This window comes from Vulpes lagopus, chromosome 4, assembly GCF_018345385.1.
Source record: "Vulpes lagopus strain Blue_001 chromosome 4, ASM1834538v1, whole genome shotgun sequence".
Taxonomy (NCBI): domain Eukaryota; kingdom Metazoa; phylum Chordata; class Mammalia; order Carnivora; family Canidae; genus Vulpes; species Vulpes lagopus.
In genome coordinates, this window is record NC_054827.1 from 35,648,951 (window position 1) to 35,673,588 (window position 24,638).

Consider the following 24,638-nt stretch of genomic DNA (forward strand, 5'->3'; position numbering starts at 1 on the left):
GCATGGAGCAGGTACTCAGTAAAGTGACAAGTGACACCCTCTTGCCCTTCTTCCCTTCCTTCTTTCTTCTTAACTAAAGCTTTTGTCCAAGGTGAACCCTCGCCACCCCCGGAGGCATGGGGTGTTGCTGATCTTGTTTCCATTGTGAAAATTAGGGCCCAGTGACAGCATCCCCCAAGGTCAAACACCCATGGCTGAGAACAGGACCCCCAAGAGCCCTGGGCACGCTGCGACCGCAACTAGACCCCGTGGGCTCATCATGCACCTCTCAGTGTCCATTTCCACTGTGGTGAAGAAACAACTCTCAAGTCGTGTGCACAGCTTGAGCCCCGCTCCTGAGCCCCGCATCTGACAGTTCTCGCAGCATCCCTGCCTGGCTGCAGTGTGGCCTTCTGACAAGCACGGCTTTGCCCTCAGCTACTCTTCTATCTGTTTGGCTCCTCATGCACACAGGGTGTTGCCCCAGCGCCTGGAGCCCCTGGGCACGGTGGATAAGGGTGGGTACCAGGAACTCCACCCTTTACTGAGAAAGGCTGGCTTCTTTATCGCCAATGGAACCAGCCATCAACCACCCCGGGAGTTTGTAAACCATTGAGAGGAGCGCTGCTGGGAAAATGTTATTTCTCATATAGACACCACTGCGCCCTCCTGCACTGCGCCCACCCCCCTGCCCGGTGGTTAATTAGGAAAGCACTTTGCATGATATATGCTGTAGCTATTACTCTGAATGAACTAAGAAATACACTCTGACTCCCTTCAGACCTTGGAATTCCTTCTTAAGCTTTTCAATAGTGAGAGAAGAAAGGGAAAGGAGGAAAGATAGCCTTGCTGGTGTTGCTATTTAATTTTGTGTGGTGAGCTCTCACTCAGTGGCCAACTGCGTAGCACTGGGTGCCCTGCCTCACCAAACGAGGGATCGCGAGTGTGGGCTCTATTTAGGGAGGTGATCAGAGCTGGGTATCAGGTCCCATAGCGCTGGCACTGATCTCTATCATGTTCCTTTTAAGAGGGTTGGCAGGCCTGGAGTCTATTTTTAAACCCATGAGAAAGGTGCTACATGGAATCGAGAGAGGACCAGCATTAAACCCGGGATGGCTGCTGGGGAGGCCAAAGCTGAATCTAAGATTTTCTCATCTGGTCCCCCTACTCCTGGGACCAGATAATGACTCTCCTCCCAAAGGGATCTTTTTGGTTTTAAGCCCACTCTGACGCGACCTCAGTGGAATGTGACCCCTCACGAGCAAGCTTGACTTGGAAAAGGGTTGTATATCTGGGTCCATTTTTCAGTATTGAGATTTTTTCCCCCTCTCCTGGTGTGAAAAGTCAATGTGCTTTTGAATATATTTATCATCTCCCTCTCCGATTTTCAAATCATGTGTTCTGGAACACTGCCGCCCCCCTCCAGCATGGCTGAGCTCACAGCCAAGAGTTTGCCAATGGGAGGGACTAACAAAGCCTGACCTCCCCAGGCGTCTCTGTGCCCCGCACCCCAGAAATCCTGCCCCTGTGCTGGAGAGAAAGGAGGGGAGCAGACCCAGTGGAGCAGACCCAGTGGCAAGTCTGCAGGAGACAGGATTACTTTCCCAACAGCGAAACGCAAAGAAACATCCAAACGTCACTGTCTCTCATCCAATAACCAGATGAAGAGAGCAGAATGTTTTATGTACAATAACAAATTTCAACTGCAGTATCCATTTCTGGTTTTAGATAAGAAATAGAGCCGGAATTCCTAAAGAACTCAATGCTTTGAGAATAAGCAAAAGCTTTTGCCTGCTGAGCAGTTCAGAACTACTCAGGCAGGGAACTAAGTATGAGATGAGGGGTCTTTCCAGATTTGTTTCATCTCGGCATCTCCAAGCCCAGCATAGAAGCAGCACAAATGTGTGTCTCTGGAGTTGAACAGGATTATGTTCTGCAAGTCAGCCAAATGGGAGCTTCAGCCAGGTGGGATCAGAACAACATAGATGAGTGTGAGCACCATACACACCGCACACCAGAGGCTCAGCAAATGTTAAGTGAAGTGGAATCCAAAGAAATTGATTCAATTCAGATTTTAAAATGAGTCACATTCATGAAAAAGAAAAATCAGATATTCTGAGCTGGTTGGCCAAATTGTTCATTTCCCCACATGCTGTGATGGTCCCTGTGGAAACAGCCTGGGAACCCCTGTCATTTCCTTGGTGGGGCAGGGCCCTGGGCTGTGTGGCAGGAAAGGACCCTGCACCCCAGTGCACACCGCTAGCCCTGGCCCCACATGCATGACATTGCCAGCCCAACCCCGACAAAGGAAGTCTGCTTCCTTACCCCCAAGGCAATGAGGCAGACAGGTCCTTAATGGTCCATATCTCTCTGCTGCGGGTGAGAGGATGGTGATGTGTCATGGAGTGTGTAAACATCTGTCTAAAGGTGGACCCCCCTAGCAAGTGTGCTGGCCTATGTCCCATTGCCATGTTCCATTCTCGCCATGGTATGAAGCACTGGCTACATTCAGAACCGACACTTCAGAACATATTGCCTGGTAGCTGACTGGGGAGCCCAGACTCGGGGAGGAAATTGCACACATTTCGGAAACATGTAGGAGACACACTGCCAGAATGGTCCAGTTGACTACACTCTGGCCAGTGCTCCTACACATCATGGAAACCTTGTCTGCAGCCTGTTGGTATGGGAAGAAGAGGAGTATACATTGGAGAAGCTGCAAAATCAAACTCATTTCACACTTGTACATGCTAACATGGAAAACTTTTCTTTATTTTCAAACTGCCAAACGGGCTTGACTATTGGCAGTGAACCCCATGGCTCACTTTCTAAAGGATGTTCAAGCATGCATTCAGACAGCCCTATGCGGCTGACCATAGATCTGCTCAGGCCTCTCCTTTATTTGAATAGTTCTCCCTAAAGAGAGAAAGCCATGGCCACCCTGACCTGCTGAAAGAATTCCAGAGGAGCCTGTTCTTCCCAAAGTTCATCCAGTCTCTGGAGCAAGGCTTCCCCAGCTTAGGAAAGGCAGTGTTAAGACACCTATTAGGAACTAGGACTTGGGAAGATGGTGCCCTGTGACCCCCTTCCCTGCCCTCTGGCCCATAAGACTTCACTCTATTGACAATGAGGTACAGATACAAGAGCAGGAAGGAGAAAGATGCTGAAAATAATAGTAGCTAAGATTTAAGAACTGGGTGCTGTCCTAAGCATTTTAGATGTCAACACATTTGATCCTCACCACCACCCTAGCAAGTAGCTGTCATTAGCATTCCCATCTCACAGAAGACAAGCTGTAGAACAAAAACATGACATAATTTGCCCAAAGTCACCCAAGAGCATGACGGTGCTCTGGGCAGTGCATGAAGCAGAGACAAGAGAGCTGTTCTAGTTTTCACTTCATCACATGAACTAAGGTATTTGGGGGGCAGGCAAGAGAAGTGAAATTCAGTATTCTCCTGAATACAGGAAGAATGGCTCAGTCTTGGAAATCTGAGTGCAACTAAGGCCCTCTTTACTAATTTGGGATTTCTGCTAGTCAGAAGAGACCCCAGCCACGGGTCAGAGGCAGGCTCGGGGCAGAAATATTTATAGGACCCTACACTCTAAAGGGTTTAATGAGAGGTGACTGAGCCAAGACTGTCTCTTCCCAAAGGGTTGGGGAAATGGAGAGGTTTTTTTCTTTCTTTTTTAAGGTTTTATTTATTTGAGGTGGGGGAACATAGAGGGAGAGGGAGAAGCAGACTCCCTGCTAAGCATAGAGCCCCACACGCAGCTTGATCCCAGGACCCTGAGATCATGAGCTGAGCCAAAGGTAGACGCTTAACCAACTGACTCACCCAGGAGCCCCAGGGAAATGGAGAGTCTTGAAACAATAAGGTTGCTTTTAATCCCAGTCCAACTAAGTTCTCTAGAATTATCACAGTAACTTCAATAACACCGCCTTCAGAGACAGGTGCAAGCAGCTCCAGAAAGCAGACACTGAGCCTCAGCAGCTGACCCTGGGTCCTCAACTCTGGGGAGGGATAATGAGCTGATGGAGTCCTCAGGGACCCTCTGCTGTAGAACCGACTTCCTTCTCCTTCACTAGAGGCCTGACAGTCAGCACAGACCCAGCTGGCCAAATGCTGACTGAAGAGGTTCCTTCTCTCTTCCCAGAGCCAAAACATTTCCAAGCAATTATGTCCAATTAAACCAGTACCTGGCCTACCTACCATGCCCTGAATTTTGCCATTCCTCACCACCTGACGACAGGAAGATAGACTCTTTCCTTCGAGATCCTCTTAAGCTCCTTCAGCATACCTAGCAGTTACCACTGAAGAACACCTTGGCATCTGCCTTCTACTTCTTGGGCCTATTTTCTCTTTACTACCAAGGCAACAAGAGCAGGTGCCACACATAATATTTCACATGGGGCTCATCATATTATTCTTAATAATTGAATAGAGACCATTATCTTCCTATTTAATCCCCTTGTGAATTCTGGCTGGCTGCTCTTTGAGATATCATTTCATACAGTATTTATATCACCCCTTTTATAATTACTTAAATAAAAGGTGAGGAAATAAGTTATAAATCATCAGCCACATCTGCATTTCTCTCTGTTCTCACCTACAATGGGTGAATCCTAAAGTATGCTGCTCATTTGGACATTTCTAATCTGTACAATGATGAAGCATGTCTAGATGGCCCCCTTTTAAAACTTTGGTTTCATATCTTTTTAAAGAAATAAAATGTTATAGAAGTATTGATATTCTTTCCATATCTAAAATTTTATGACTTTATGAATATCCACCTTGTGCTCTAAAATCAACCTTGATAAGTACTTCTACATGTTGTTTTTCAAAATGACCTTTTTCAGCTACCCTGACCTTGAACTCCTAAATAAAAGTATGTTAAGTATTGGAGAATGAACAAAAGGAATGGGCAGTGAACCAAGTATCACTAAAAAACCCATTATTGTTTCTGTAATGACTGAGCTGGTTCTTGCCTCCAGAGAGAGTGTGAGAGACATTTCCAGGATTTCTGAAATAAGACAAAGACGACAATCAACATTTCCAAAGGAAAATCATTGCCAATATCCATATCCATCTTTGGTCCCTCAGATGCTTTTAGGGTGACGATAACAGAGATGAATTATAAGACTTGGTGGTACTGACAGGTCTGCTTCTCATTCATCTATTCTTCCATTCAGACATGAACTATTGAATTGCCATGTGCAGGCCAATAATCCAGTGGAAGACATAAATAAGTAGAGTCCATGGTTGTCACCCTTGGAAAAACTGTAATCTAGTAGATGTAAATATAGAGCTATATGAAAAATAGAACAATACAAAGGTTAAAGATGGAGTAAGAGATGCTCCATGGCACAGTTAAAAACCGAAGGAAAGGTTCCAACAGCATGTGCCAGTAGTTCAAAGGAAAGGCTGGGTCAGAGGGAGCAATAGTATTCAGGGCAATCTTTTACTGAGCAGTGAGATTTGAACCAAATCTCTTCTCTGAGGAGGCGGTGCTGGAGCAGAGGCCTGCATCCAGGCAGAGGTGGAGTATGTAGTATCTGGAAAAGCAAAGGCTGTGAGAGGTATGCCTGACATAGTCAAGGAACATTCAAATGCTCTACCCCACCTCCCTGCCACCACTAAGACACGCCTCTTGCTAGGTCTGGAGGGCCCTGCTGCACACCCACAGATTCTCTGCATCTTTTGTTGCCCATAGGCCAAGAAGTCAGAAGCACTCCAAGGAAGAGGAACCAAAAGAGAGGAAGAGACAGTAACAGGTAACGGGGGGCAGTGCAGGGGGAGCAGTGCTTACTATGTGGTAGGCACTGTTCTAAGCATCTTGTAGGGGCCAACTAATCCTCCCAGCAACTTTAGAAGGTACGTATTCTAATTGTCCTTATTTTGTGAGTGGCAAACAGAGGCACAGGGAGGTTAACTCACTTGCCCCAAGTCACACAGCACATAAGTGGTAGAGTCAGGATTTGAACTGGGCAACCTGGAGCTAAACCCGCTCTTGCAAGCATTCTGCTCTAGTGGACAACGATACTGGAAGGGCAGAGGGCCCAGGAACTCTGAGGAAGCCAGAAATATACAGGACATCAGTTCTGTCTGGGAGGGTGATGAGAGAACACCAGGGAAGTTCTCTGTTTTCTAACGGCAGCGTGGTGTGTTCTCCAGCACTGCTTTGTCCAGGCCACTTACTCTAATTATTATTTAGCATTTGCTAAGTGCCTACCCTGTACCGAGGCCAATCAGGGAGGCTGAAGTACAGACAGCTGAAGCAGACCCCGGGGCCTCCCCGGGGACAACCCGAATGCAGCTGGCTAATCAGACCAGATAGGAGGCCCAAGTTCACCTCCTCTCGATTTTTAACCGGGAACTTTCAATTATTTCCTCTTGGACTCTGCCTGAATTCATAAATAGCATTAACATTTTTCAAATGCCTGTAGGAGTTTGTTGAGTTAACCTGAGTGACTCATTATTATATAGCATTCAGCTTATCCTCTCTCCTCCTAGGGGGATGAGACATCCTCCTACACCCTCCCAGGAAGGTAGGGGGAGCAGACGCTGTTCCCTCACTGAGTTCTTACCACCCAAGTGGGGTGATGCTTGTCGGACCCACAGGGTAAAGCTCTTCCTGGAGCCCAAGGCCTGACTGGCTCTGGAATCTGCCCAGGCCACTTTGAGGGAGTGTGTGTGTGTGTATCTATGTGTGTCCATGTGTGTGTGTCTGTTTGTGTCTATGTGTGTGTTCATGTGTGTGTGTGTGTGTGGTCTATATGTGTGTCTATGTGTGCGTATGTGTCCATGTGTGTGTCTATGTGTGTGTCTGTGTGTCTGTGTGTCCGTGTATGTCTATGTATGTGCTGTGCATCCACATGTGTGTCTATGTGTGTGTCCATGTGTGTCTGTGTGTCTATGTATGTGTCTCTCTGTGTGTATGCATGTGTCTATGTGTGTGCATGTGTATCCGTGTGTGTCTGTGTGTGCATCTGTGTGTCTATGTGTGCATCTGTGTGCATCTGTGTGTGTCTCTGTGTATGTATGTGGGCATGTGCATGTGGACTGTCCCTGTCACGGCAGCTTCAGACATTGAGACAAACAGCGGGTCCAAGGGCAGCAGACCCTGGAGCTGGGGGCCGGGCAGGGGAAGGCTGGTGAGGAGGGCAGGGGCAGCTGGGGGCACGTCTGTTCCCTAGGCAGGGGTGTGGCACTGACATGAATTGAGTACAGGCCGTTGGGGGTGGGGACAGAACGTGCCAATACGAAAACTTAAGAGCTGTTTGGCATTTAACTTGCGATCGTGGCTCACGAGGAAACTGGTGAGATCCCTCACCAGAAGTGCTAAAGAGAAATGTCTCCACCCTCTGCTTCTACATTTGTGGAAAATCTCCCTCTTTGGGGAAAAAAAAGTCACTGCTTTCTGCTTAAACTGGGGGCTCTATTTGGAAGGCTTGAGAGAGTGGTTTTGTCAGTGGTGAGGAGCGGGATTCCTCTGCGGCCTTGCCCCACACCCCAAAGTGGACCACACCCCAAAGGCTGGGACCACCTCAGCCTTCCCTGCCCTCTGCAGCCTTCCCAGCCCACGGCCTTGCGCTGCCACAGACCCCGGCCAGGCCCCTGCCTTGAGGCTCCTCCCTCCTCTAAAAGGCCCCAAGTTGTGTGATTGGAAAGACACCCTTCAGGCAGAAGCCACATGAAGCCCCCCCAGCCAGCAGTTCTGCATGGGGGCCGCCTCCCAGACACCAAAGGCATGGAGGACTCCACAAGCCCACCTTCCAGGCTCGCAGACCCCTGGCTCCAGCTCCGGTCTCACCACACTCCCCACTCTCTGCCCTCTTGATCTCCCCCTCACAGGCTGCTGGTGTCTTCTGCCAAAGAATAAGCAGGCAGCCATTCCCAAACCCAACAGAAGTTGAAATCAAAGCCTGAACTCAGAACTACATGCCCTGAGGACAGCTGAAAAGGCCTAGATTTCAGGGCCTGGGAACAACTCCTCCTCTCCAGGCCTGGAAGCACGAAATGACTGGCTCAAGGTCACAGGTCATGGCAGACGTAGGACCAGAAACCCAGTCCTCTGTCTTCTAGTCTAGCAGGTTGCACAGCCTTCCCCTCTTCTCCCTGTCCTTACTAGGACAGGACACAGACAACAAGAACCATGGTGCAAGAAGAGTGGAGGGCAGGGAGAGGGAGGGCAGAAGGTGTCCAAGGCCACGAGGGGCTGGGGGCAGATGTCAAGGTCAGGTCTGATCTCAGAGCCGAGGAGGAAGGAGGTGAGAACAAGTGCTGGGGGTAAGGAGCGAACTCAGTAGGGGCTGAGGGATCCATGGCTGTTTTCATTTCCCCCGCCTGAAGCTGCCGGCAGGCTGGGTGGCTGGCCCCATCTAAATTAAGGCCAAGGGCAGAACAGTCAAAACAACTCTTGGCCAAACCGGGAACACAGTTGGTAAACCCATGGATTTAAATCACGGGATTTTAAGTGGCAAGGTACAAGACAGCAGCCTGGTCACACTTGCTGAGTCCTTCATTTAGAGAGATTGGGGCCATTCCTATGGCTGCCCACCCCACCCTTCCCCTGGCACCAGCCTGTGGGTGCAGGTGCCTTTGCAAGGACATCTGCCTGTCATGACCTCTTTCTCATTTCTGACATCGTACCCCTATCCTGGGACTGGTTACCTCTGCCATGGGACCACCTAATGGAAGAGGGAATATTTCCATAGCTGTTAAATCAAACATACAAACTCTCAAAGCCAAGACATAGGGCCAGAAAGATATTGGGTATGTTGTAGGGAAGCTCATCTGTGCTGGCTGAAGATGGACCTGCCATTTCTTGGGTGGCTATTTCAAACTGGAAGAAAAAAAGCTGCTACCCCTCAGGCCTGCTCCATGAATCTCTGTTTGCCACTAAGCAATGAGTGATTGCAAGCAAGTAGCCTAACCTCCCGTTCCCCAGTTTTCACCTCCACAAAATGAGATAGGATTTCCAGCGGGGGCATCACCTTGAATGAGTCAGCTCTGGATCCTGTAGGCCTGTCTCAGGAGAGCTACCCCCCAGGGATTTCCTAACACCTACGAGAACCATCTCAGGTGGTCTGGGACTCTTGGTGAGTCAAACAGGAAGCCTTTTCTTTGAATCAAATAATAGTACATTGCATATATTAATTTTTTAAAAGATTTTATTTATTCATGAGAGGCAGAGACACAGGCAGAGGGAGAAGCAGGCTCCATGCAGGGAGCCCAACGTGGGACTCGATCCCGGGTCTCCAGGATCACATCCGGGCTGAAGGCAGCGCTAAACCACTGAGCCACCAGGGCCACCCCGCATATATTAATTTTTATTCTGTCTTACACATTTGGAGTTTGGGCAGCCTAATCACCTATGCAAATATAGATAAACAAAATGCAAATCTGGGTCCCAAATTAGATGAAAGAATTCCATCCTATTCAGCTTATAAAATTTCAAGTATCTCATTGCCTTGATCATTAGACACCAGCTGATCAGAAAGTCCCAAGATTTCTAACTGTTGTATATACTAGATGGTATAGGCATTCCTAAAATATCCACACGGGGAAAAAAGCTCCTTTGCTCATCCCAAATCCATTTCCCCTGATTGAATGATTTTCTCATTTCCACAGAGAGCTATTAAACCAACCATGCAAATCATCAAGGCCCCACAGACCCAGGAGGAGAAAGAAAGAAATTAGATAACGTTAGGTAGTCAACCTCAGCAAAGTGAATATGGCACCCAACCTCATCTCCTCTTTTGTGTTGTTTATCTTATAATCACATCATTCAAGGCTCTCCTTTCTAAGGACATCTAAGTCCTATTCCTGGTCCACACTGCTGGCCTTCCTTGGAAATTTTCGACAGGCCTCTGATCAAACACTTTCCTCTCTGGAGAATTCCACTTGTTGGTAAGTCCTTCCTCACGTAAGATTGGAATCTGCTTTCCTGACCTCCACTCCACCTTTCACCTGGTGGGACCTTGCGAACACCATGGGGCGACCCCACCCCCATCCCCGCTCTTGCCAGTGGCACCCTAGTGACAATTAGGGACTTTTTTCCAGTCTCTTTATTCTTCTCTGCTCCTTGTTCCTTCAAGGTTTCCCCCAGACACCATCCCAGACCCTATCCTTAGTGATTGCCTGCCTATATCTGTCCTCCAATTACCAGGGTCTCTCCTAAAATGGAAATCCGAACATGACCCTCTCAATATAGCCTGACATTGCATTTCCCAAAGTGTGTTCCCTGGACCACCAGCCCTATGCAAATAGCACCCCACCCCATCCACCCCATGCAATGGGCAAGAATGTATGGGAGACAAACTCTATCCTCAGAGATTCTGGAATCAAGGGAGTGTGTGAGAGCTCTGAGCAGTCTTGGAGAAATCTGAGCAGTGGCATGTAAGCCACTGGTTCCCAGTGGTTGACTCCAAAATTCTTTACTCCCCCACACAACACAGGTCAGAAGAGGCCATTTTCACTGGGACTTGATCTCCAGCTAGCTCAGCCTTATAGACTGCCTCATAATTTTCTGCCTTACTCTTGCTCACCCCATGAAGAACTTAAACCAATAGCTGAGTGTATTAAGTGAATTCCTTCTTCAAGCATATGGCATAGAATTAGCCAATTCCCTAATTTTCCTGTTTTGTACATGTGAACTTTGGTATATTGCATTTTCACCTCTTCGGTAAGTTTTATAATACGATTCAAGCTACCAGCTACTACATGAATTTTTTTTAGGTGACTTTTCTTTTGCTTACAGTGAAAGTTTTAAAGTTTAAATAGTATTGCTATGTGATTGAGAGCCAGCTACTTAAAACACCCCCATGGCGAAGCTTTTGCAAATTAAGTAAACACCCTGTCACGCATGTGTTTTGGAGTTCAGATGTCTACACACTTACTGAGGCAGTTCTGCCTCATTTTTTAAAGTGCAGGGGCAAGCCTGTACAGGGTCCAGTAAGGCTTTGTTGAAGGAATGGGCAGAGTGGTAAGATACGAAGGATCCAAAAGGCAGGTGGGCCGTGATCCTGCCACAGAGCTAGATACTCCCAGCCCTGAGTCGAGCATGTGGGGAATGGGCTCCCAGGAGTCCCACATGAAATGTCACCATGTGGTCAGGGAGGAGAGAGGCCAGGCCCCACTCCTCCTGAGTCTCCTGTTTCTACCACTCATATGAAAGCAGAATAAGGCACAGGCTTACGAGTCAGGCTCTGGGTCCAGCTTTCATGGATTCATATCACAGTTCCAACACTTCCTAGCTACATAGCCTTGAGCAAATTATCTCTCTGTGCCTCAGTTTCCTGGTTTGTGCCATGCAATGACTTCATAGAGGCATCACAGGGATTAAATGAGCGATTCCTTGTGTGGTAATTAGGGCCTGGCACAGGGCTCAGGCGGAGTTAGTGAGACTCTTAGTTTGCTCTCTCCCCCATCCATCTACCACTTTCCATTTTAATGCAAGCACCTGAGACTGGAATTCAGTACTTCTCACCTGGATGCACTGCCAGGCACCCTCCATCACTTGACACACCCGAGCAACCGAATAACACTCCCACTAATACCCCAGCCCTCCCCCTCCTGGTGCCCTGACAGAGGCTGCTAATTTATCACAAACTCTTGCCCATCAGCCTAAAAGTGGCTTCAGAATCTTTCTGAACACAGCATTTCAGGCAGCTGCTTCCAATCAGATTGGCGTTGACACAGGCAACAAGACTTATTTTCTATTCCAATGTTGTTTAATCAGCAATTTATAACAAACGTGATGCTCTCGGCTGCGGGGCATGAATGGTTCATCAGGCCTTAGCATAGGCTTGATGACATATTCTTCAAGATTACTTCCACCCCCGCCCCCATCCCCCTGATTGCATGCTTACCAGAACCCTGTTATAACTGACTTGCCAGTTAGAGTCTCTTAATGGGATGGAATCCACTGACCAGAGAACACAGGATTAAGGGCACAAGAACACCAGACGGCCAGAGAAGTCACGCCTCTCCTTGCAAAGTTGGGAGGCTAGTGTCAACACCAGAGTCCCCTGAGTCGGACCAGCAGTAAGTCAGTTCCCACACCTGCTGCCCTGACTGCCTCAAAATCAAGTTACCTGACCTACAAGCTGAGGACCGGCCCTCAGGAGCGGGGCACCCATACAAGCAGCTTGTCGACACCCCCAGACAACTACGTCTCTTCTTCACCTTTCCTGACTGCAACAAGACCCACTTTCCTCCCCTGTAACATGGGTATCTGCCATGAGCATCAAATGAGTGGAGGTGTGTCAACCCCAGAGCATGCTGGTTGGTACACAGCAGCTACTCAGTGACGCTCATTGTCTGCCACTCCTCCGCATTAGGGTGTCATCAATGCCACTTGGAGATCGGCAGTATTTCCCCACCTGGTTTCCACTCCCTGCCATTCCAATGACCCTCTTCCTTGACCCTGCCACCGTGAAATTCTGATCATGACACTTTCCTGCTCAAAACTCTTTGCTGGCTCCCCAACATCTGCAGGATAAAGTCCAAAGTCTTAGGCTAATGTTCAGAAGCTCACCGTCTAGCCCTTGTCCACCTCTTCACCCTCCTCTCCCATCCCCAACCCCTACCTGTCCCTGAACACCTGGACTGCGCACCTTTCCCAGACACACGAGGCACTTGTACACCTTCCAGATTTTTAAAAATATTTATTTATTCATGAGAAACACACACACACACACACACACACACACACACACACGAGAGAGGCAGAGACACAGGCAGAGGGAGAAGCAGGCTCCATGCTGGGAACCCGCCTTGGGACTCCATCCATGGTCTCCAGGATCACACCCTGGGCTGAAGGTGGCACTAAACCACTGAGCCCCTCAGGCTGTCCCACCTTCCAGATTTTTGATTGTGCTTTCTCTGCAGCAGGCATCCTCCCAATCCCTGCTTCCTGCACTTCTACTGATTCTTCAAGGCCATTCAGAGTTCTCCTCCTCTATGAAGTTTCCCTGACAAACTCCCTTGTTCACTGACAAGCAGAATTAATTCTTCCCCATTCCAGCCTTCCACTAATGAGCACTCACCCCTTCCTGAGGGTCATTTATCCTTGTTTCCTACTCTATAAACTCTGTTGACCTGAACTGAAGTTATGTTGAAGGTAGGAAGGTATTTTTTAAATTTCCAGAGTTTTAGCATGTTGAGAACTGTTGATCCACAAACTTGTGATTCAAAAAAAAAAAAAATTATAATAGCATCTCCCGACATGCCAGGCTCTATCTCATGTACTCCTCGCCACAACCCCAGGACAACCCCTACTGCCTCCAGGGCACAGATGGGGAACCAGAGGTACGGGCGGGAGTTGGGGTACAGAGGTACAGCTCAAGGGCACCAGCTAGAAGGTGGCAGAGCAGGGATTCAAACCCCAGTGGTCTGGCTGCAGAGCCCAACCGCCTTCGGTGCTGCTTGGGTGACTCCACCTGCACCATGCAGTTTGGGCACTGGGGATGCAGACTAGTGGGGAGACAAGCACATAAAATAATAATTTCAGTGTGACCAGTCCTTGAGGTGAGGAAGATGTGCACCTGCCAGCATTCATCTATAGAGAGTTAGGGGACAGAGAGAAGTTGGCAACCCAGCTGTGGGACTTGGGCCAGTTAATTCGCTGCTCAGCCTCTGTTTCATCATCTCGAAAGTGACAATAATAATATGGACCGGGGCATCCTGGGTGGCTCAGTGGTTTAGCACCGGCTTCAGCCCAGGGCCTGATCCTGGAGACCTGGTATTAAGTCCCACATCAGGCTTCCTTGCATGGAGCCTGCTTCTCCCTCTGCCTGTGTCTCTGCCTCTCTCTCTCTTTCTCTCTGTGTGTCTCATGAATAAATAAATAAAATCTTTTAAAAAATAATATGGACCTTGCAGGGTGATTTCAATATCACATTAAGACAAATATGTAAAGAAGATGCTATACTTGGTGTACTATAAAACTGTATTATTCTGAGACAGAATAGGGATAGAACTCGAGGCCCCTCCCCAGCCCTGAATGCAATGCAACTGTACTATAAAGAAAAAAGCCCCCTAAAAGAAACTCATGAGTCTGTGTTTCTTGATCAATAGATCTTACAGGAATGCAGAAAACAGGACACCAACTTAAAGAAGGGAGCCAGCCGCCAGAAGGAACTAGTGAGATCCAGACCAAACCAGGCGGCAGCAGATGGACCCCACACTGGCCTCAGAGCATGTGCAACAACCACTGGGAGTACTGTCAAGTTACCTTTCCCTCATTTAAATGCTAAAAATCATGCCCAGGGGTGGAGATTTCACATGCTAATGAGACATGCAATGTATGGAAAAGCATGATCTCTAAAGTATAGCAGCTCCAAGAAAAATCTCACCTCTACATGCTTAAAATCATCCTTTTCCCATCTAAGTATCCTTTTTTTTTTTTTTTTAAGATTTATTTATCCATTTTAGAGGGAGCCTGTGGGTGAGGAGGGCAGGAAAAAGGAGAGAATTCTCAAGCAGATGCCCAACACGGAGCAAGATCTCACAGAGCCCAGGATAGGGCTGGATCCCAGGACCCATGAGATGGTGACATGAACTGAACAAGAGTCAGACACCCAACTGACTGAGCCACCCAGGCGAACCTCCCACCTCCCTGATCTTGCCTTGGGGAGTCAGCCTGAGGATACTTTGTGTCACCTCCCTTATGCTAGAACACAGACCCCAATAAAGTCTCGCCTGGAATTCCCCCTTGGCCTCTCATCAAGTTCTATTGCTGAGAGAACCCAACGGCCTGGTTTGGTATCAATTCCACACAGCATTTGCAGAAGTCTAGTGGAAGGGCACGGTGTTATCAACCCTGGCACTGGAGCGAAGAAGCTCGGCAAATTCCCAGGCTGACCCCACAGCCCCAGGATGGTGTGTGCACAAGGAGGCTATTCACAATCCAGCAATGCCACTTTCAGCCCAGCATCATTCATCGACTTTCACACTCCACCCTGTGCCAGGGATTGCCTGGGATCCAAATCTTGGGAGAGACAAATATTTAAGACGGGATCTCAGGCCCAGCCACTGTCCTAGGCAAGAGAGTGCACTCTTCCTTCCTTCTTCCCCATTGTACCAGCACCTCACCCCTCTCCATGCCCCCATTCCATGAACCTGCCCTAAATCACACTCCTTGCTTCTGCCTAAATCCTAAACTAATCCCATGCAAATAAGAATTATTTCCTTGCATCTGTACAAGATCCTATTAAAAAGGCTTAAGTGTATGCACTTAATAGAAGATGTTTAGAGATCAAAACCCCTTTAAGAACTTAAAGAATAATCTCTACTGTTGTAAGTTCAGGCTTCACTGCAGACTCGGGGTGATGGTTTTGGAGGATGAGGATTCTACTGGTACTTTCGAGTCCCACTATTAGACAGAAACGTCAGCCTGCCCCAAGATGCGACTGGCAGGTGACACACCCCTAGCCCCTCCCTACCCTTGGAGCAAAGGAAAGCCACGGCATGACCCCCACCCCACTGAGCCCACCCCACTGGAAGGAGAGCTGGCCAGAATGGGCAAGTGAGGTGGGGCCTGGAAAGGCTTTTCTGAGTAGCTGGAATCTGTTCCACTGTCTGCAAATCATCATCACCCTTGATCAATGGCCCGGCCATCAGAGAACAGGACTGGACCAAAGCCAGCTTCTTTTCAGCTTTTCTAGGCACTAGCTTCCCCAAAGAAATTGAAACCAGATGCTCTCTTTTTTAAAACAATGCTTTGCAATCCACTCCTGGAAAGGGCAGAGCAGTTTTCTGACCAATACCGTCCTGGGGAGGGCCAGACAGGCTTCCCAGGGCCTCCTCTATCTCCTGGCGGTCTCTGGTGCCTGCAGCTGTCTCAGAAGGGAGCTCAGGCTGCAGCTCCTGAGTAGGAGAGCAGGGCTGGTTTGCTTGCTTTGTTGGTCTTAATCTGTCCTCAAGCCAGTTCTCTCTCCTTGCAGCAACGACACTGCCTCCACTGCCATCTCACCTTCCATTCTGAGCCGGTTTCAGCAGCTGAGCGGAGGGACCGCTCCTGCCCTTAATGTGCCTTCCTTCCTGCGGCCTGACAGTATATTCCGGAGATTAATCAGCCTCTACTCAGGAGAGCCAGCCGCAGAGGGACGGTGTGGTCAGGGGGAGTGGGAGGCAGGGAAGGAAACAATTCTGTTTCTCACCAGATTTCTAAATGGTTGTCACTGCCTGTCAGAAAATGATGACAAACTTTGAATGTGGCCTGAGTGAAGTCACACGGGCCTCTGTCCACAGTGGGCAAGTCAGAGAAAGTGGGTCGCTCAGCCAGCCCAGGGATTAGGCTGTGAACTGCCAACTCTTCACAGGGCCTGCTGGAGATTGATTTTCCTAGTAAACAACCCAGCATATTCCTGTCACTGAATTCTCATGGTTTGGACAAGTTCAGCCCCATGCACCAGACCACGGCTGATGCTAGGGAAAACAGGAGAAGTGACTCACACATGAGTCAGCTGAGGCTGCTTCTCTTCTCCTGCCACCCCCGGCCGGTAGGAGAGGACGGATGTGTAAATAAGTGTAAAGAGAGAGACAATGGGAAGGATCTAAAGGAAGGCTCCAAGAAAGTGCAAGGAGAGCTCTGATGAAGGAGAAGTGATCTTGTGATTTTTTTTTTTAAGATTTTATTTATTTATTCATGAGAGACACAGAGAGAGAGGCAGAGACACAGGCAGAGGGAGAAGCAGGCTCCCTGCGGGGAACCCCGACATGGGACTCCATCCCAGCTCCCTAGGATCACGCCCTGGGCTGAAGGTGGCGCTAAACCGCTGAGCCACCTGAGCTGCCCTGATCTTGTGAATTTTTTAAAAATCCCAACAGCATGGGGATCCCTGGGTGGCGCAGCGGTTTGGCGCCTGCCTTTGGCCCAGGGCGCGATCCTGGAGACCCGGGATCGAATCCCATGTCAGGCTCCCGGTGCATGGAGCCTGCTTCTCCCTCTGCCTATGTCTCTGCCTCTCTCTCTCTCTGTGTGTGTGTGACTATCATAAATAAATAAAAAATAAAAAAAAAAACACCTTTAAAAATCCCAACAGCAGAGTATCTTAAAGGTCAACATAGAAACCACCAAGGCAGTGATTTTGGTTTGCAGTTTGTGACCAAACTAGTGAGTGGGAAATCAGTCGTGAGGTGTTTTTGCAAGTCGTCTGTTGCTCATTCACGAATGCAACCCACATTTAATGAGCACCTACTACTTGCCAGGCACCATGTGATGTGCCAAGGACACAACCATGAACAACACAAGCACAGGGGCCCCCAGGTGGAACTTACAAATATAACAGAGGAATTTCCAAGTGCGGCCTGTTTGGTGTGCCCGAAGCAATTCTCATGGAGCCAGGAGTAGGAAGCGGGTTGGGAAAAGTGGGCAGGCCAGGGCAAGAGAAGTCTGGATTCTATCCTAAAGAATGTGAAGCCACTGAAGATTTGATTAATTTATTTGTCAGAGAGAGAAAATGTGTGCAAGGGGATGGAGGTGGAGGGGCAGCAAGAGAGGGAGATTCTCCAGCTGACTCCCCGCTGAGCACAGAGCCCAACTAAGAGGCAGAACTGAATCTCATAACCCTGAGATCATGACCTGAGCTGAAATCCAGAGTCCAACACTCAAGCAGCTGAGGGGCCCAAAGTCCCAAGCCACTGAAGATCTGCAGGGGAAGACGAGGTGAGACTTGCCTTTCTACCCAATCACCTTGGTGTGTGTAAGGGACACGTCCTGGAGGCCAAGACATGGATGGTAGGAAAACCATTCATACTTTTTAAAACTTAGAGCAAATGCATGGCTCCCCTCCTGTGGCAACTCTGCTTTCACGTGCTTATACCCAACAAGCTTCTCTGACAGCCATGTTCCAGAACCATAGTCGGCTCTATCCACTTAGAGGTCGGAAGCAAGCAGCGAAGGATCAGCAGCTGTGAACTACGCATTACTGTACTGCATATGAATTGTGATCTGCTAGTGGCTTCTGTTTTCTATTTAATTTTATCCATGACAATGTTTTAAGTAAAGAGCATCTGTGGCACTATTTATTTTCTCATTAAATTGGAAAATGTTAGGGAGAAGGGGATTATCAATACCTGGGTCCGGCCATGAGATATATCATGTGGATCTATATGTCAACAACCAGCCCCCAGTCCTAGGAAGAAAGGCTGAGAACAAGTACGCTAGAGGTCGGCGACAACTGCATTGCCACAGTCTACTAGGTGGTTCTACCTGGTAACCCATTCCTGGGAGTTTGGTTTCAAAGGCATTCGGAAGTCAAAGGTAACGGAAGAAGTCAAATCATACCATTTGTCTAATGCCAAGATTGTGTAATACTCCTTGTCTCCCTCAGGGTAAAAATAATGGTATACAATGGTATACAATAATGGTATACAAAATAATGGTATACAATGGTATACAAGACCCTAGATGTCCTATACCCCTGCCCCCTCCCCAGTCTCCCCACCCCCACCAGGTCTCTGACCTCACCCCTTTAGACTCTGCTCTCCTCCCTCTGCCCCAGACACACTGGTCTTCCCACAATTCACACCTCCCTCAGGAGCTTTGCTGTTTCCTTCAGAGCTGTGCATGATGCTCTCTCTCACCTCCTCGAGTCTTTGCTCAACTGCTTTTTCTTTTTTTTGAGAGAGGTACCAAAACCAACATACTTCATTTTTAAGAATGCTACTAACCAAGATCATCATGTTTGTCAGTGCCCGTTTAACTGGCCATCTTACAAAAGTCCCCCCCCACCAAAATCATAATGGATAAATACAAGCATCAGCAGTTTGACATTAGAAATGCTAGCCACACAAATAGCAGAGTCCTGATTAAAATGTCATCGAACCAAGTGGGCCAGCCAGATAGAAAAGCCTCCAAATCAATTCTGTAAGAACCCAACACAGATAATTGCATACCCAAGTATCACAAATTTTCTTGGATTCTACAGGTAATCCATCTCAATGGTGAGACTGTAACTGAAAAATCTGTAGCTTCTCATAATCAACAATTGTAAGATTCTTGACATCAAACTGTAATCCTTATTAATGGTCACATGGAATCTAAGTTTGACACACAATAGCCAAAGGGAACTTCACTGAGCTTTCTCTGAGCACCTTACTGACCCTACAAATTCTCCAGGCTTCCCACCCCTTTTGCATGTTCCCTGCCCCAGGCACTTCTCATCTTTTAATAAACGAGTATTCATTTATTTGGATTTCAGTCTACCTTCTTGCCCCGATGGAATATAAACTCCACAGGGCAGGGATTTGTGCCTGCGCTGTTCCCTGCCTGTATTCTCAGTGCCTACAACAGGATGTGACTGAAGCAGGTACTTGATGGATGTTTATTAAATGTTGAATAGACCTTGAGGACAAAGATTTTCAGTGTCTTTAACCTTTAGAAGGCACCCTATTATCTTTCTTACTTTCTCTTATTTTTTTGGCAACAGCAACAGCAATAACAACAAAACAGACTTTCCGAATATGCTTTACTTAAATTCAGAGTAAGTCAGCAGATTTTTTCAGATACCGGCCAAATCATTTTGGGGTAAGGGGTGGCAACCTGGGTTTAGAAACTAATTATGATTGACCCCTGAAGTCGGGGTTTATAGGACCCTGCTTATGAAAACAACTCTCAAGGCTTGTGCTTCCTTCTCTTCTATTTTCATATTCAGCCGCACAGCAGGCCCAGAAGCCAGAAAATGACACTCAGAGAAAACGTGGTTTCCCCCCAAGCTATGTGGTTGGTGAAAGTACTCATGCTTATTTTATTATTTATTTATTTATTTATTTTATTATTTATTTTTCTCATGCTCATTTTAAACATTTGTTCATAACCTATTCCTTATTCCTGCAAGATGCTGGGCTTGTCCTTGCATCTGGCGACTGTTCTTGTGCCTCACACACCACTCCCAGTCACCTCTCTGAGGTCTGTTATGAACAGCCTCCAAGACTCAGTTTGAAACCATGGCCTCGGCTGCCCAGGAAAAGGAGAAGACTCAGATGCACTTAACCTGGCTTCTGCTTGCTGCTCGTGAGGCTTAAAAGCTGGAGTCCCCAGGTTCCTGCCTAAACCCTCCCCTTCCTGGGAAGAAATCCATCATCGGGAAGGCAAATTGTGACGATGTTAAGCCACCAAAAAGAAATTCCCACTTAATATGGTTTCCCTTATACCCAAACACTTTTACGCAGGTTAGATGGGTAGATGACTACACTGGGGTCCCTCTGAGGATGTGGCCTGGGGTCCCACTCTGGCCTCTGAGTCCCCCACCAACACCAACCACCACACCGTGACACAGGGCACTGTTTTTAGACAGTAGAGCCAGCCATGCTGCTAGATAGATGGTGATAGGTCTTGTCACCACAGGAGAATTGGGAGTGGGACGGGGTCACCCCCTGCCATGTTGCCACTTGAAGAATAGCCATCAATCAGACCCTAGCTCCCAGAGCCCTTCTGGGGCTTTCTGCCCCTCTTTCTTAGATTTTTTTCCCTCTAGTAAGTTAGCAACATAAATCCAAAGTTCAGTGTTTCAAGAACAGGGAAGGTGTGACGATGAGGTGACTGACCTTTGTGAGTCAGGGAGTAAACAGGTAAGCCCCTTCCCCATGGGGGTGACCCAGACCCCCCTCAGAGCAGCCCACCTTCTCAGGTGTCCTTGTTCTCCTCAGGGCCACTGGCCTGCGAAAACACCTGCTATGTACACGGCCCAGCAGAGTCCGAGGAAAGCTTCTAGGATCTCAGCAGACCAAAGAAGGAGATTATTCCTGCCAACCCCCAACGCAGGCAGAACCTGAGAGAACCCCGCAAGGGAACTCAAGCGGACGGCGAACCTCGAACCTCGGCGGAACAGCCGCGAGCTGGGCGGGTCCCACGGACCACGGACCGGCGCGACCCCGTCAAGCCCGAGCCGCCCGGCGCGCCCCGACGCGCAGCCCCTCGCGGGCCCCTGCCCGCCCCCCTCCGGCGGCCGCGGGGACTCACGGTGAGGAAGCCCCTGCCGAAGGGCATGCCGGTGCCTGGGCGGGATCCCTCCGGGTCGTCGCGGTCGCGGGGAGCCGCTGGGCTGCGGGACGCGCCGGCCTGGGCTGGGCTGGGCGGGCGGCGGCGGGGCGGGCGGCGCGCCTCGACGGCCTTATCTGCGCCAGGCGCGCTATCGGGCGGCGGGCTCGGCGGGCGGAGGGAGGCGCCCGCCTGGGGCCGGCAGATTACAGCACGGCGGGCGGCAGCGGCCGCGGGGACTCAGGGGCGCCCAGGGCGGCGGGTGCAGGCCCGCAGGGGCCTTCCCGAGGCGGGGCCGCCCAGCGGAGGCCGCGGGCCTGCGCCACCCAGCCCTGGGGCCGCAGGCACCCTGGCTCCGAGCCTCTGTTTTTCACAGGCTTTCACTCGGGGGGCGGGAGGGGTGCTGTGTTGCTTAATTACTGATTTGCAGGGAATCTGGGCACAACCTTAATAACACCGGGGCCCAAACTGGGAGCGTTCCAGGGAACCAGCGGTGAGTCACCACAAACCGGCCAGGACAGAAGGGGGGCGCCAAGGCGGCTCCTCTCGCCACCACTGCCCCAGAGTCCAGGCTGGGCCCCTCCCAGGCAAGCAGTTGCAGGCCTGCCCTGGGAAGGCTCCTTTCGCAGCATCTGTCTGTCACGCAGTGGCATGAGGTGGCATCTGCCCAGAGCGGCTGCATCCCGTGAGGACACTGTGCCCTGGAGCAGCAGTCGGTGGCCGACAGAGGGGACCGATGACCCAAAGGAGCCGAACTGTAAGGCCCAGAGAGTGACAGTCTCCCCCGCGCCGGGAAGAGGCATCACGTGGATGGGCTGCCACTGCTGTACGATGTAACCTTGTCACCTCTGAGGTAGTCCTGCCTGAGAAGGGTCCCTCCGGCCTGGTTCACATGCCTCGCAGCCTGAGACTGGTCCAGGTCCCCTAACAGGCAGCCATCTGGCTTCGGAGACTTTCTGCAGATCCACACGGGGCCTGCTGTGAGGGCACAGCTGCTGTGGAAGATGCCCCCGAGGGCCGCCCCATGACCTTCTGTTTTGCACAGCAGCTGGAAAGTACCCTAGGAGAGGCTCAGGCTCTCTCCAAGCCGACCAGCACCTGACAGGGCTTGGGGAGGGCAAAGCGGGTTCTAGGCCACATCTAGACTAAAAATAACCACCACAATCATAACAGCACAAGTCCTTACAGATGTCTATTGAAGCATATAATTCGAAACAATGGCTTTTTTTTTTTTTTTTTTAAGGAGCCCAGAAGGCTAAAAGATGCACAAGAATCAGGTGATGTTAGGCATGACTTCACACAACTCTACCACAGGACAAATGGTCTCTCTTGGCAATGGATTTTGGGGTGGGCTAGGCTGGTCAGTGATGCTGACCAGCCTGCACCCCACTCGGGTGGAGGAGTGGGTCTAGAATCAGTCATAGGGGAATTGGTATGTAGCAAGCGCTCAGGGAAGGTTTCTGGAATGGATCCATGGTTGTCATAGAGCATGAGAAGACCACCATTCAGAGGAGAGAAGACACTGTTTTTCTCTTCAGTCTCCTGTCTCTGAGGAGAAAATGTCAGCAAGGAAATATGGCGCATAACACAATTTAGGAAGGCCCTGTAGGTAGGAACTAATTTCAAATCTCTGGCAAGCATAGACGTCAGGCAGGCTTGATTCTTTGTGTCTTGTTGCTTCCTGCCACAAGACAGTCCCTCACAGGTCCCTGAGCCCTGCGCTCCAGCAGCTGAGCCGCTCCGGGAACTAGGGGCACCTCAGAATTTAACCCTGGAACCAGTACCCCCTGGCAACATAAGGCTCCCCTCCTGTGGATACATTGAGGGGGGCAAAGGCCAGGCATGTGTGGGGCAAACCAAAAAAGCAGTGTAAAGGGAATGGGACCACCAGGCGAGCAGCTTGAGATCCCCAGATTCCCTGGGGTTCCCAGGGGCAGTCAAGCTAGGGGGCATGTGAGTTGAAGTGATATTTGTCACTCCTTTGTCAGCAGACCACTCTCCAGAGTGTTGACAAGTTCTCTGCCACACAATACCCATCTGTTTCTTTAGGACCTAAAAGGGAGCCACAAAGCTGTCCCAGTGTGCGAAGTGCAGGCCCAGACTATTTCAGGATTGTGAGGATGCCTTGAAAATTCAGCACCCCCTCCACCCTTGTCCTTCACAAGGCCCTCTTCTCTTTGCTTGGTTTATTTATTTAATACAAGCTTCTACTCAGTGCTTACTGTGTGGCAGGCACTATTCGGACACTTGACGTTTACTCATTTAATCCTGATAATTCCTCTGTAAGGGATTCACTATCATTAGGCCCAGTTTATAGAGGAGGAAATGGAGGCATGAAACCATCAAAAAACCTACTGAAGAACAGGCAGAGAACCAGTTTTCAGCCCAGGCGGTCTGCATCTACGGTCTGGAGACCGAGTTGGTCATTTTGCTTTGGCATCGATAACTAATTTTTTTTCACAGTTAGCCAATTCATTTTCCTTAATATTAATGAATATTAATATATTAGTATTAATTAATTGCCAATTGATTAATTTTCCTTAATATGAACTTATTCATATTAAGCATGGAATTCAACAACTGTTGAATATTTCAAGTACTCTTGCTTAAGAGTTCTATTTTCCAAAGATGATAAATAAGTCAATAGAAGTTTTTAATAGGTTTTTTATTATTATAAACTAATAAGACATCCTCACTGAAAAACCATTTGAAAAATGGAGGGTAGTGCATGTAGACTTTCTTCTGATTCCTCCTACCTCATGTCCCCACCCCTCCTGGGACAGATGTAAACACCATCCTGAACTTTGTGTTTGACATTCCCTTGCTTCTCTTTATAGTTTCACCACTTCTGTAGGTATTGTTGAGTTTCGCATGTTGCCTAACTTTGAGTAAGTAGAATTATGCTGCAGAGATTCTTCAGCTTATTTGCATTTTTTGTGCAACATGATGTTCCTAAGATTCAGCCAGGAGTGGTTTATTAACTTTCACATTGTACGGTATTCCATTGTATGCAAACACCACAAATTATTTATCCATTTTACTGCTAATGGAATCTAAGCTGTCTTCAGCTTTTTTTGCTGAATTAAACCATTACCGCTATGAGCATTCTTCTAAGAGCTTCATGCTGCACATTGCAAGATTTATCTTGTGTGAACACTAGCGGGAGCAGAATTACTTTACTGTACATACATCTTCAGCTTTACTGGATAACGCCAAATTGTTTTTGAAACTGACTGTTCAGTTTGTACTCCCAAAAACAGGGTATGCGGCTGCTCCTCAGGCTTGTCAGACTTTTAAACTTTTGTCAGACTGGCAGGTGTAAAATGGTACAGCATTATAGTGTTAATTTGCATTGCCCTAATTACTCAGGGGTTGGGCATTTTTTCACATGTTTTCAGGCCACTTATTTTTCATCTTCTGCAAAATTACTGTTAAGCCCTTTGCCCATTTTTCTGTTTTGTTGTTTGTCTGTCTTATTGATGATTTGGAATTCTTTATATGTCTGGATAGGAATCATCTATCAATTATGCGCATTGCAAATGTCTTCTTCCAGCGTGTGGCTCATCTTTTTACTTTTTAAAATAGTATCTTTCAGGAACACTGGGTGACTCAGTCAGTTAAGTATCTGGCTCTTGGTTTCGGCTCAAGGTCTTGGTCTGAGGGTGGTG

At 48.7% G+C, this 24,638-nt stretch overlaps 1 protein-coding gene across 11 annotated transcripts in view; it reads right to left on the reverse strand.

The window, feature by feature from the left end:
* Nucleotides 1-24,638, reverse strand: part of ANK1 (ankyrin 1) — a 213,350-nt gene that overhangs the window by 108,852 nt on the left and 79,860 nt on the right. Inside the window, exon 1 of one of the 11 annotated variants that reach the window (XM_041752227.1) lies at nucleotides 20,953-21,200. The exons of 9 other annotated variants lie outside the window; for them this stretch is intronic. In XM_041752227.1, the coding sequence (XP_041608161.1) occupies nucleotides 20,953-20,979 (27 nt within the window). In that variant the 5' untranslated portion in view covers nucleotides 20,980-21,200. Of the gene's footprint in view, nucleotides 1-20,612; nucleotides 20,630-20,952; nucleotides 21,201-24,638 lie in introns of those variants that run through there. One more of the 11 variants, XM_041752226.1, reaches the window with a different exon arrangement.